Source organism: Dipodomys ordii, unplaced genomic scaffold (assembly GCF_000151885.1).
Source record: "Dipodomys ordii isolate 6190 unplaced genomic scaffold, Dord_2.0 Scaffold94, whole genome shotgun sequence".
Classification (NCBI taxonomy): domain Eukaryota; kingdom Metazoa; phylum Chordata; class Mammalia; order Rodentia; family Heteromyidae; genus Dipodomys; species Dipodomys ordii.
The window spans coordinates 711,433-723,992 of record NW_012267310.1 but is presented as its reverse complement, the minus strand read 5'-3'; the positions used below and the strand labels follow the sequence as shown (position 1 = coordinate 723,992).

The 12,560-nt window shown below is 41.5% G+C and overlaps 1 protein-coding gene across 5 annotated transcripts in view; it reads left to right on the top strand.

Moving 5' to 3' along the window:
- The window catches only part of Sh3kbp1 (SH3-domain kinase binding protein 1), a 337,484-nt gene that overhangs the window by 135,528 nt on the left and 189,396 nt on the right, over positions 1-12,560 (top strand). For all 5 annotated transcript variants that reach the window (XM_013026512.1, XM_013026514.1, XM_013026511.1 and 2 more), the window contains one exon: positions 7,701-7,824. In XM_013026512.1, coding sequence (XP_012881966.1) covers positions 7,701-7,824 — 124 coding nt within the window. The remainder of the gene's footprint in view (positions 1-7,700; positions 7,825-12,560) is intronic.

The following is a 12,560-nucleotide window of genomic DNA, read 5'->3' as shown; positions in this document are numbered from 1 at the left end:
CATATGTCTACACACAAACACACTTATATGTACATGCACACACGTGTTTATATATGCATATACACATACACACGCACACATCCATACATTGCACACCTGTATATGCACACATATACATGTACACACATGTATAGACATGGACACACACATATATATATACACATGCATATGTATGACATCCATGTTTATATATGATACGTGTATATATGTGTATATCTATGTATATACATATGTACACACACACACACACACACACACACACACACACACACACACACGACGCGATACAGGGTTTCACTGTGTAGGTCAGATTAGCCTAAAACTTGCAGTGTCCCCAGTGCTGAGATTATACGCATGCATCCTCATACCTAGCTCATATATATATATATATATATATATATATATATATATCATGTAACATTACATGATATATATAATAAATATATATATTTATATATATAATAAATATATAAATAAATATATACTGTATATATTTATTATATATATCTGCAAATGAGGAGAATCTTTCAGGTTCAGTAGGAGCTCCCTTGAGTGATGGCCATTGCTCTCAGAGTTTATGCAGTGTCTTCCTAGCCTTTTGTGAAGGAGAAAATGCTGGGGAAAAAAGTCTCTGCATGTGGGGAAGACACTCTGAGGACTGCTGTTCCTCAAGCTTGCCTTTTGCTTGGCAATGAGGAAGATCTACGGAGGGTAGGGTTTCTAGGGTTCTGTATCTATTCAAGCCCCTTGTGATAGTAGATTTGCGATAATGATTTGTTTTTAGTGAGTTCCTTCTACCTCCAGCCAGTGGTAATTTTGTAAAGTGGTTTTCCATGAACTAGCACAGGGGGCACAACTGTGATGTCACAGTCATGTCTGGCTTGAAAGGAAGCTTTTTTTTTTTTTTTTTTTTTACAGGAAGGAGTAGCCCAGCATGGAAGGATGTTGATCCATGTTGACTGTTTTCCATGGCTTCCTTTTACTCTCAGCACTCCCTCCCTGAGGTTAGGGGAAACCCTGCCCAGCCTGTCTCAGCTCTCCTAATGCATGCACAGCCAGTGAAGTTAAGACCTGCAGTCTGAGCAGGTCAGGTTGGTACTCAGCTCCCCCTGCTGTCGGTGGCACCAGCCTGCTCCACGTGCATGTACTACTGGTGGCAAGAGACAAGGAAATCTTGCAAGATAGAAGGCAGACAGCCAGAGTGGAGATCAAGGATCCATTCAGCTGATTGTGTAAATGACATGAGCCATACCTTGGCTCACCCACCTACTCAGTGGGCTTCATCTGGCACATTGTGACCATCCATTTCCTTAATGTTGATCCCAGAAAGCTTCCCACTGTCAGAGATGAACATTAAACTATCCAAGACCTTGCTTGTCATGTTTCTGATCTTCTAGGGCAAAATATAAGCATATTTGGATGTAAAAGAATCTGTTTTTGTCTTCTGGCTGGAGTATTTATGTTGTTCTTTTAAACTGAAATAATCTAAAGTGCAGAGGTGTTAGAAATACAGTTCACTGGATCTGTTATGTGTACACCTGTGTTACTATCATCTGACCACAGGAACGAACATTTTTATTCTCCTCTTACCTTTCTCCTCTCTACCAGGACCTGCCCAAACCTAACTGCTGTTCTGAGATACATCTCTAGTGGTTGATTTGGTCTGTTGTTGAACTTCATATAAGTGAAATTGTATAATGTTTAATTTATCACTGTGAGGTTCATGAGTTGTTATATGTAGTTTTTTTAAAATAGTACTTACTATATAATAGTGACAGTAAAGAACACCTTTTATACTATTCTCCAATTCACTATGTTATCCTGAAGACACCTGTGTGATGGCAGATATAATATTAGATACCTTTTACAGATGACAAAAGGGCTGCTTAGAGGCCTTAAATGTTTTCCCTCAAGGTCTTAAGCAGTACTGTCCGCACTGATTTAGACATGTGGGCATGGATGTATGGATTTCCATAAGCCCTTATGGCCCACAGTTCTGGCCCAAGGGATGGCATCTGCCACTGGGCTAGCATGCCCAGGTTCTTAACCAAGGGGTTATAGTCAGAAAGCTGAGACTGAGGATGGTGGGCTAGGAACACCCAGCCTTGGGTAATCCTTCCTTCCTTCCTTCTTTCCTTCCTTCCTTCCTTCCTCTCTTCCTCTTTCTTCATCCCCCCTCCCTTTCTCCCATCATTCCCTCTCTCCACTCCCCTTCCCCCTGCAGGACTGAGGACTGAAACAAGAGCCTCAGTCTTCAAGTGATCTACCACTTGAGCCATGCTCCAGCCCTTTTGTTTTTGTTTACTTTTTGCCAGTCTTGGGGCTTGAACTCAGAGCCTGGGCACTGTTCCCTGAGCCTCTTTGTGCTCAATGCTAGTGCTCTATCACTTGAGCCACAGCACCACTTCCACCCTTTTCTGAGTAGTTTTGCCCAGGCTGGCTTAGAACCTGGAGCTTTAGATCTCAGCCTCTTGAGTAGCTAGGATTAACAGGCATGAGCTACTGGTGCCCAGCTCCTTTTGTTTTTAGTTGTTCTTGAAATAGGGTCTTGTGTACTTTTTGCCCAGGCTACCATTGAACCACAATCTTCCTGCTTCCGCCTCTCCAATGGGATTACAGGCATATGTCACATCACTCCAGCTTCAGACATTTGTTTTAGAAGTGTCTCTTGTAGCATTGTGGAGGTTAAACTAGGACTTGTGGAAAGCATGGTTAAGAGATGAGCCCCTAGGGTAGACAGGTTGGGTTCCACTACTGGCTCCTACTCTTCCTGCATCTTGGTGTGTTTATCTGTGACTTTGTACAGATGAAAAAGTTCCATCTAGATGAAGTTCTTAGAGCAGAGTTTGGCACAATAAACATTCATACATTAGATAGTATTCATGTTGGGAAGTTTTTTTTCCATTTTTATTGCAAGGTATATGAAATTATCTATCTATCTATCTACTTAACTACCTACCTATCTATCTGAGTCACATGGACTTTCCTGCCCTGGATTTGAACCACGATCACAGATCTCAGCCTCCTGAGATCTAGGATTACCACTTCCATCCAAATTTGTTTTTATTGATAGTTAATTTTAACTTTTAATAGCCAGTGGTATTGATTATATTATAATGTTGTGTAATCACCACTATTTCAAAAACTTTCCCATTATCCAAAACCTGTAACCGTTAAAACAGTAACTGGCTTCTCCTCCCGCTAGGACATTTCTCATTTACTTTCTGAGTTTGCTTTTTCTAAATGAGTCACATAAGTGGGATAATAGATTTGTTATTTTGTTTTTGGCTTATTTCACTTTTCATGTTTTCTAGGTTCATCTATGTTATAGCATGTATGAGAACTTTTCCTTTTTGAGACCAAGTAATATTCCTATGTATAGATATACCACATCCTGTTTATCCATTTGTCTGTTCATTGTCACTTGGGTTACTTCCGCCTTTTGGCTCTGGTTAATAATATCGTGGTATGCATATATCTGTCTGCACCCCTGCTTTCAATTCTTTTGAGTATATTCCTAGGAGTAGAATTGCTGGGACATATAATAGTTCTGTTTAACTGCAGACGTGCTTTGCAGCTTTTGACAGATGTTGTGCAATTTTACATTCACTCAGCAATGTACAAAGATTCCATTTTCTCATCACATTTGTGGTTTTGATTTCAATTTCCTTAATGAAGCTGGGCACCAGTGGCTCATGCCTGTCATCCTAGCTACTCAGGAGTGTGAGATCTGAGGATCACGGTTCAAAGCCAGCCCGGGCAGAAAAGTCCGTGAGACTCTGATCTCCAATAAACCTCTAGAAAACCAGAAGTGGCGCTGTGGCTAAAGAGGTAGAGTGCTCACCTTGAGCTGAATAGTACAGGGACAGCACCCAGGCCCAGAGTTCAAGCCCCATGACCGACAAAAAAAAGAAAAAATCCTTAATGACTTGTGATGTTAACCCTTTTGTCATAGTCTTATTGGCCATTTGAATATTTGCTGTGGAGAAATGTCTATTAATATCTTTTGCTTAGTATTTGTGCCCCCCCCCACGCAATTGAGGAAGAATAGAGAGAAACAGAGATTGAGGAAGTGGATAAAGCCAGACTAGTAACATTTTAGATGGGGGAGGGGGCTAAAGCTGACTTTTTTTTTCTTTTTGTCTGTCGTGGGGCTTGAACTCTGGGCCTGGGTGCTGTCCCTGCGCTCTTCAGCTCAAGGTGAGCACTCTACTGCTTGAGCCACAGCACCACTTCCAGTTTTCTAGTGGTTGATTGGAGATAAGAATCTCACAGATGTTCTTGCCCAGGCTGGCTTTAAACCATTATCCTCAGATCTCAGCCTCTTGAGTAGCTAGGATTATAGGCGTGAGCCACGGGAGCCCGGCTAATGCTGACTTTCTAGCCCTGGTAAGATCGTTCTTTTCTTTTGTGAGAAAGGGGCAAGTTGGAGAGCAGCTGTTGGGCTCAGGTGGGGCTGCACTGAGCTAAACTGTTGCTCAGGTGAGGAGGCTGCAGAATTCTCTGCCACATGACGTACCAGATTGTATTTTCCTGAAAAAAAAAGTAGGACATGTTTTGTTCGTTTTTGTCAGTCATGGGGCTTGAACTCTGGGCCTGGGCACTGTCCCTGAGCTCTTCAGCTCAAGGCAAGCACTCTACCACTTGAGCCACAGTACCACTTCTGGTTGTCTGATGGTTTATTGGAGATAAGAGTCTCAGGGACTTTCCTTGCCTGGGCTGGCTTTGAATCATGATTCTCAGATCTCAGCCTCCTAAGTGGCTAAGATTACAGGCGTGAGTCCCCAGCATGGGACATATTTTAACTTTTGTATCCTCCCTACCTCCATCTAAGAAGCAACTTAAGAACTTTGGTCAACGTTGGACTTTGGGGGTGGGGGAGCAAATGTGAACTATCGTTGTGAAAGCAAAGAAATATGGGCCAGCCTTCTGATGTTGTAGCTAAGCCCTACATACACTTGATGGGATAGGGCTTCCTAGCCAGATTCTCACGATATGCTGTTCGTGAGGCTTGGGACCTGAAACTCTGCGAACCATAGTTTCAAAGGCATTATAAAGTGACTAACCTAACTCCCAAACCTTTGATCCCCCTCTCCCAGCTTCATGCTATTAGCAGTGCTAAGCAAGCACTGGCCACGTGGTCCCCAGGACCCACTAAATTTCTTGGAGTCACTGCTTGGCAAAGTTGGGTGTTATATTACTACATTACATTGTGCCTGGGTGGGGATATTTATGTTTGCACAGTCATACCCACACTGTGACAGAAAGTGAGGTCTGAGCAATTGTTCTTCCCCCAAAGAAGCAACTGTTGGGGAAATGAATGCAGTTAGTGGCTTGTAATCTGTACTTGTAGAGCTATAGTTGGCTGGCAGCCATCATGCGGCTGAGACAGGCCTGTGGCTCAAGCAGGCACTGTCTGCAGATTTGATACCATTTGTCTGTGAGGCTGTTCTGAGGTGGAAGTCTATATAGCAACACACATGCGCATATGCCTCTGGTGTGCAGAGGTTACTGGTGTTGGCCGAGGCTGAGCTCTGCCTAGTCAGGCATCTGGGATGCTTGCTGAAGCTTACAACCAGCAAAGCACCAGCCTCACTTGCTGGTTTCCGCTGGGGCTCTGGTGAGAGAGGAAGAAAGGCTCAGGCTGCTGTGAACTGAGCCCCCCACCTCCCCAGTTAGGGAATTGGATATGACAACTAATGCACACTTGCAGGTGAAGAAAGCCAAGGGACAGTGGCAATGGTTTGACAAACATTTGTTGTTTTCTTTCTACCTCAGCCCTCTGCTCAGGCCTCATCATGGCCCCTTACCAAATTTGCCATCTTTATGCTCATTTTAAAGTGGGAATCCTTCCCCATTTCTTCCCTTGCTGTTTCTAAAGCACACATTCCTTATGTTATTCTTCCTGCCACTCGGCCAAGCTTCATGTCTAGCTCCTCATAAGGTTAGTCCAAGCCTAGACACTCCTTGCTCCGTTGAGAAGAATTCCTGTGTACAGATCTGCACTATGTATGAGTTACTGCCATTGCTAAGCTATTGATGCTTTTGCAAATAATTATGTGAATAATTTGAAATACAGGTCACATAGCTTTTATCCAAAGTCTTTAGAGCCAGGTGTCAAGAGCTCACACCTGTAATCCTAGCTACACAGGAGGCTAAGTAAGATCTGAGGATTGAAGTTCTAAGCCAGCTCAGGTAGGAAAGTCTGTAAGACTCTTTATCTCTGATTAACTGCCAAAAAAGCCAGAAGAGAAACTGTGGCTCAAACGATAGAGTGCTAGCCTGGAGCACAAAAGCTCAGGAACAGCGCCTAGGCCCTGAGTTCAATCCCCAGGTCTAGCACTAAAAAAATGTTTGGAGGGCTGGGAAGGTGGCTCAGTGGTAGAGCGCTTGCTTTGTATGCCTGAGGCCCTGGGTTCGATTCCTCAGCACCACATAAGCAAAGAGAAAAAAGCCGCAAGTGGCGCTATGGCTCAAGTGGTAGAGTGCTAGCCTTGAGCTGAAGAGCTGAGGGACAGCACCCAGGCCCAAAGTTCAAGCCCCACGACCGGACCCATAAAAAACAAAAAAAAAGTGTTTGGAACCAGAAGGACCTCAGATTTAGATATGTTTTGATTTTAGAATATTTGCATTCACCTAGTGAGCTATCTTAGGGATGAGACCACATCTAAATATAGAATTTATGGTTCATATGTACTCTTGTAGATATAGGATGAAGGTAATTTTATGTAGTATTTTTAGTGAGCCTCTGATTTGATTGTGACCTATCTTGGGAGAGCAAGTGTGGAATTTTCCACTTGCATCATTTTAGTGCTCAAAGTTTTGGATTTTACAATATTTGATATTTGAGGTTTGGAATTGGGGTGTTTGATTTGTAATGTATTCTATCAGCCTGTAATAAATATATCTAAATCTCAGTGGAGCTTTGATAAGAGTCTATTTAGAACAGGATCAGCAAACCTTTTCTGTAAGAGGCCAGATTTTTAGGCTTTGGTTTCTGTCACAGATCCTCAGCTCCACTGTTGTAACATCCAACCAGCCATACAAACATACACATTATGTGGTTGTGTTCTAATGAAACTTTGCTTGCAAAATAGGACAGTGAGCTCTAAGTTTATTGACCACTGGCCTAGAATGATAGTCTTTATTTTAGTCTGTTGGCTTCATTGTTTTTTTCCCTGTCAAGAGTTGAAAAATCAGAGGAACTCAATGACTATAAATGAGTTTAAATCATCTTTTGGGTTAGTATAATTATAAGCACATTGGCAATTGGGGAATGTAGTTCTCTGAACACTTTATTGAGAAGAATAGAAATCAGAAGGCTGTTAAAAGGTGTGAGTCTGCTTAGTGAAAGCTTGTTATTATTCAAAGAAGTAGAACAAGCTATCATTTAGAGCTGTATGGTAGCTTTTATGTACGGGTTACTCTCTTGATGGACACCGAGAATGGCTCCCATCACATAATGTTAACTTACCATCCTGAGTATCATTCTACTTTGATGCATTAGGTGCTTTTCTAATGACTGTAAGGAAAAAAAACAACTAGGAATTATATAGGAAATGGTGTTTCTAAAATATTATGTTTAGTCGACTTGGCATTATTATAGTTCATTTGCAGAAAAATGAAACTGAAGATAGTAAAAGGGGCACTCTAAAGTTTTTCAAGCTATAATCTTTTTTTTCCTTTTATCTGTCTCACAGGAAATAAAGAAAGATGTGAAGAAAGACCTTCTCACCAGCAAAGCTCCGGAAAAGCCCATGCACGATGTGTCCAGTGGAAATCCTTTGCTGTCTTCTGAAACAGTTCTAAGAACCAACAAGCGAGGTATGGCAAAGGAGAAAGAGCTCCTCTCCCTGCATACCAACAAAGCTGGAAAGTTCTGGGTGAACTGTGTCAAATTTCATATTATTGAAAAATTGGATTGAGTTTGCCCTTTTGGCTTTCAGTATTACTTTGAGGTGTGCACGCACACGCACACACACACACACACACATACACACACACAAACACAACTAGTTACTGTAACAAAGGGAAACTACTAAAAGTGTTTTATTCCTCACAACAAGAAAGTTGACAACATTTGTAAATGATTACTTTTTAGCATCCGCTTTCACATCTATTTTTACGGATAAAAGGTGAATTTAGAGAATGATACAGTGTAGGTTGAGCTGTGTATGACCACAGTCTCCTTTTACTTTGATGCAAACCCTCTAAGGGTCTTTCTCTAACTGCCAAGCTCCCACACATAGAGCCTGACTTCTTGGGGTTATGAGTCAGAATGTATGAAGGTAATCCATCCAGCTAACCCAGACACCTTTAACAATATAGTTTTCCCTTTTTGGAGACCTTGGATGACTTTTACATATTAGCTTGTTATAATTTTTCTTCCCCATCTTCTGCTGATAATCATTGTTGTTTGAAATGATATGAGAGAGAATTTAAGATTGCAGAGACAACCTTACTCAGGTCTGTAATAGACATCCTCAGTATTTCCTGCCTGTGGACCAGCCAGGTGAAATAGTGAACTGAGAGAGCCCATAGTAGGTCAGCCTTCACCTCCTGGCTTTTCTGGGCTTATTATTTCCTTAAAGGGAAATAGTTGTTCCAAAGCAAGAGTAGGAAATGATTTAATAAAGTATTCCGTTAACAAGGAAAAAGAGGACAAGTTTACATAACTTCAGGGAGGAGCAGCTAATCTTTCATTAAATTTAGATAGCATAAGAACTTCTTCAGTAAACTGCCTATTGATCATAGCACTTGAAACATTAGCTTTGTGTCTCTTTTCCTTCTTGCTTCTTTCTCTACCCTCTTCCAGCTGCCCCGGGCTACGTTTCCTTTTTTTTTTTTTTTTTTTTTGATTATTCAGTTGAAATATTGGCGGGAGGACCACATTGGTTAGCAGCTATAGGACTTGCTTTATTTTCCTCATCACACAAAAGCCAGGGGTTTCCCATTTCAAGAATTAGCATGAGTTGATGTAAAAGTATAGTCTTTCCTCAAAGTGTCACCTATATTCTTGCAAATAAGTTCCCCAAACTCCTGAAACTTGAACTCATTGGATTTGATAGCTAGAGTTCAGTGAGTCTTATTTTTGCCTCTCAGCCTCTCAGGCTGGTCTGAGCCATCCCTGTCTTCTGGCTCTTTTTGGGTTGGTGGGCCCAGCAGTTCTGCAAATGCTGACCAACAGCAAGGCCTCACTGCACAGCCCTGTGTTTGTAAATGCAATGAGAGACTCAAGGTGATTCATTCATTTCACATGAGAAAGAACTAAGGCAATTCTCTAGATGAGTTTAATAACACTAGCTGAGAACCTTTTAAATAATCATCAAAGGAACAGAACTCTTCAAATAATTGGTTTTTTGACAACTAAAAGTATCTAGTTTTTGAGTTCTCCTAACAGAATTTATCAGTCACCACAAAAATGAACTCAAAGGGATGGCTTATTTGACTTGCAGTCTTTTTTAAAGGTGTCTACCTTAGACCTGTAGCTGCTTTAAGACCTACCTTTTAATCTTACACGTTTCACATACTAAATAAGCCAGTGGAGGCTTTCTGTAAATATGGAATCCATAGCGACCCATCTTCATTCTATCCCAGACTTTGCACTGACCTCCTAGGTCACCTGGACCGAACATAAATTTCAACTGAAGGGAAGCATTGTGTAGCAGGCCTTGTGCTACTGTTAGGCTCTCCCCAACCCAGCCAGGCCGAACAGTATTCTACTACTCCTTATAATAAACAGGGAGGGGGGGAGATTGATTGGCCTTGTCAGGCCAGATAAATAGTTCATTGTACTGAGCTCAAAAGCTACAGTTTTTCCCACCCCAAATCAATGAAAAAACACTCTTTCCCCCTAAAACAAGGATCAGAAGCTAAATGTATGGGGTGATTCTAGTTACTTATAAACACTTTTGTTCAAGTAATTTCTAAAGTTTTTATGATTTAAATGACTGAAGTCTGTCCCCTCCCTTTTTTTTTCCAGTAAGCTTGTTCTTTGAAACCTGTAATATGGTAGGTCTGGTAGTTTCCTTGTAGCTGTTATGCAGAGAGGAAGTTGTTCTCAGGACTTATTGACCTGTTTAGATTTGCTAACATGGAGTTTTTCTGAGCGTATATGAGTCCACTTTGTAATTCAACCTTGGACCCTATGAGACTTTAATAGAATGAACACAGCTTTTTCAACTTTATCAGTGATAGGTGACTTTTCTTTATAGGTGCCTTGTCATTTGATTCAGGCTTAGAATTGGTTTCATAAGGAGTGAATTTTATTTTTATTATAACTGAAACTTAATCACTTTGTTGGGACAGACTAAATTGAAGGAGGCTGCCCAGCTGTGTCCAGCTGCTTTGCACATTTTTTTCCACATGCCTCACATCCTCACAATTGCAAACAGGTTGTAGTCTGAGATGAGTTCACCCTCCCCAGGTACCTTCATAAGGGCAGAAGATACTCAGAGCTTAAAGGAAGTTATTGCTACCCTTGAGAAAAAATGTTAGTTGGGAGCAGGGACCGAGTAGTTTCAGTTTTCAATTTTAATTTTTGCAACTTACTACAGAATTGATTCAGAGAGGTACAGGAATGAGTCCAGGGGCTTTTCACTTGAGAAGAAGGAAGATGTGACAGCAGGTCCTTCCACCTGGCTTCGCAGACATTGGCTCTCCATTGGGGGCAGTTGTGTCACAGGACAGAGGAGCTTCCTGTTTGAAACAAGCCTTTCCCAAGGAAGCAATAGTTCATTTTTCCCTTAAACTTGCCACATGGATGTAGTATATCCTAAAGTTATCCCTGTCTCCAGAATGTTGGTGAATCGTAGCCAGAAAATGTAAAAACTTGCTTTAGAGCCAAACGTCATTCTCATGAATCAGCCCCCAAAGGAATTGTCTGTTTTCTTTTGAGAGTGACTTACGCTTTTGTCTCTTCTATCATTAAACCCATATAGGAGAATGGTGAGCCTTCCTAAATTGGAACATTGATGTGAAGAGGATTTTTCTCTCTCTCCCTTTACCTCCCCACCCTCTGCCTTTCTTTCATTCTCTCTCTGCCCTATCTTTTTGCCATTCAGGAGTTTGAACCCAAGGCCTTATACCTAACTAGACAATATGCCCTTACACTTGAACTATAACTGCAGCCTTAGAGGAATTTTTGTTGTTTTTTGCCAGTCCTAGGGCTTGAACTCAGGGCCTGGGCACTGTCCCTGAGCTTCTTTTGGTCAAGGCTAGCTAGCACTGTACCACTTGAGCCACAGCACCACTTCCAGTTTTTTCTGTTTATGTGGTACTGAGGAATTGAACCCAAGGCTTCATGCATGCTAGGCAAGCACTCTACCACTAGGCCACATTCCCAGCCCCAGGAATTTTCTTTAACAAAGCATTGAAACCAGGAGTGTGTAAGCAACATTTGAATAAGATAAAGGTTTTAAGTTACTAGCAAATATTCTCCATATATTGAAAATGAGGAGTGGATTTAAAAAAAATGGTGACTGTAAGGCTCTTTTCTACTGGAATTTTTACCAAAATGAAAATCACTTGGTTTTATCCCTAGAAAGACTTCCTAATTCATTTATGTCACGTGACTGGTTCAGTTCCCACTGGCCTATGTGAGAGCTCTATGTCAGGAACAGCCACGTGGGCAAGGTGTGTTTCTGCCTCTCTCTCACCCCTCCTTTCGCACTTTTTGATGAGCACCAATGAATATTCCACAGTGTGTGTTTACTGCACAGCAACTGTACAACTGGCCCTGTGCCTGGCGCCAGGGCATATGCAAAGTTCCAGTTTGTTGTGTCACATGGGAACTGTTGAGCAAATCCTACACATTCCTGATATATTTTGAATGACATGGTGGGGGTGTGTCTCTTATTTACTTGTGTCATTCTGAATGTGAAGCCATTCCTTGGGTTTCTGGTTGGCTTTATTTGTCCTTGTTTCTATTTCCAGTTTATCATGAATTCAGTGTTTGGTAAGTCTTTATTGTATTTTGTGCACTTATTATTTTTTGCTATTACCGTTAATATTGTTATGCTCTCCTGATACAATGTGTATTTTATAATCATCTTTTTAAGTCGCTCTGCTACTTTGGCATCTGCCTTCTGAAAGAGAAACTGCTTTTTACCATCTTTATTTAAGGTTTGTTATGCATTTGCATTCTACTGCCCCTTCTAGAGATTAATGCAGAAAGATCTGACAGTCTTAAAAATGTTATTTGTAACAGGTCTAGCTCTGATGCTGCTAGGTGAGATCGTGTGTCTCTCATGAGATTCAAGTTTAGATGGGGGAAGGTTGCTCTCTGAACTGGTATATGGGTCTGACTTTCTAGAACATTCCTGTGTGGGTTTATTTGTGGTATGTTCAGTCCTTCTGACAGATTCAATTCAAAAGTGTTCCTTGATAGAGGGACCAATGACTGCTCTGCCTCTGGTGACACACTGTTGCTTTAAAAGTTCGTGCAGAACTCTATGAATCCGTTTTGTGTATGGATGGGTGATCTATACATGGCTTTCACGTTAATATGGTCCATGTATTAGCTGCACAGAGGGCTCTCCATTTGAGTCTGCTGCCTGTAG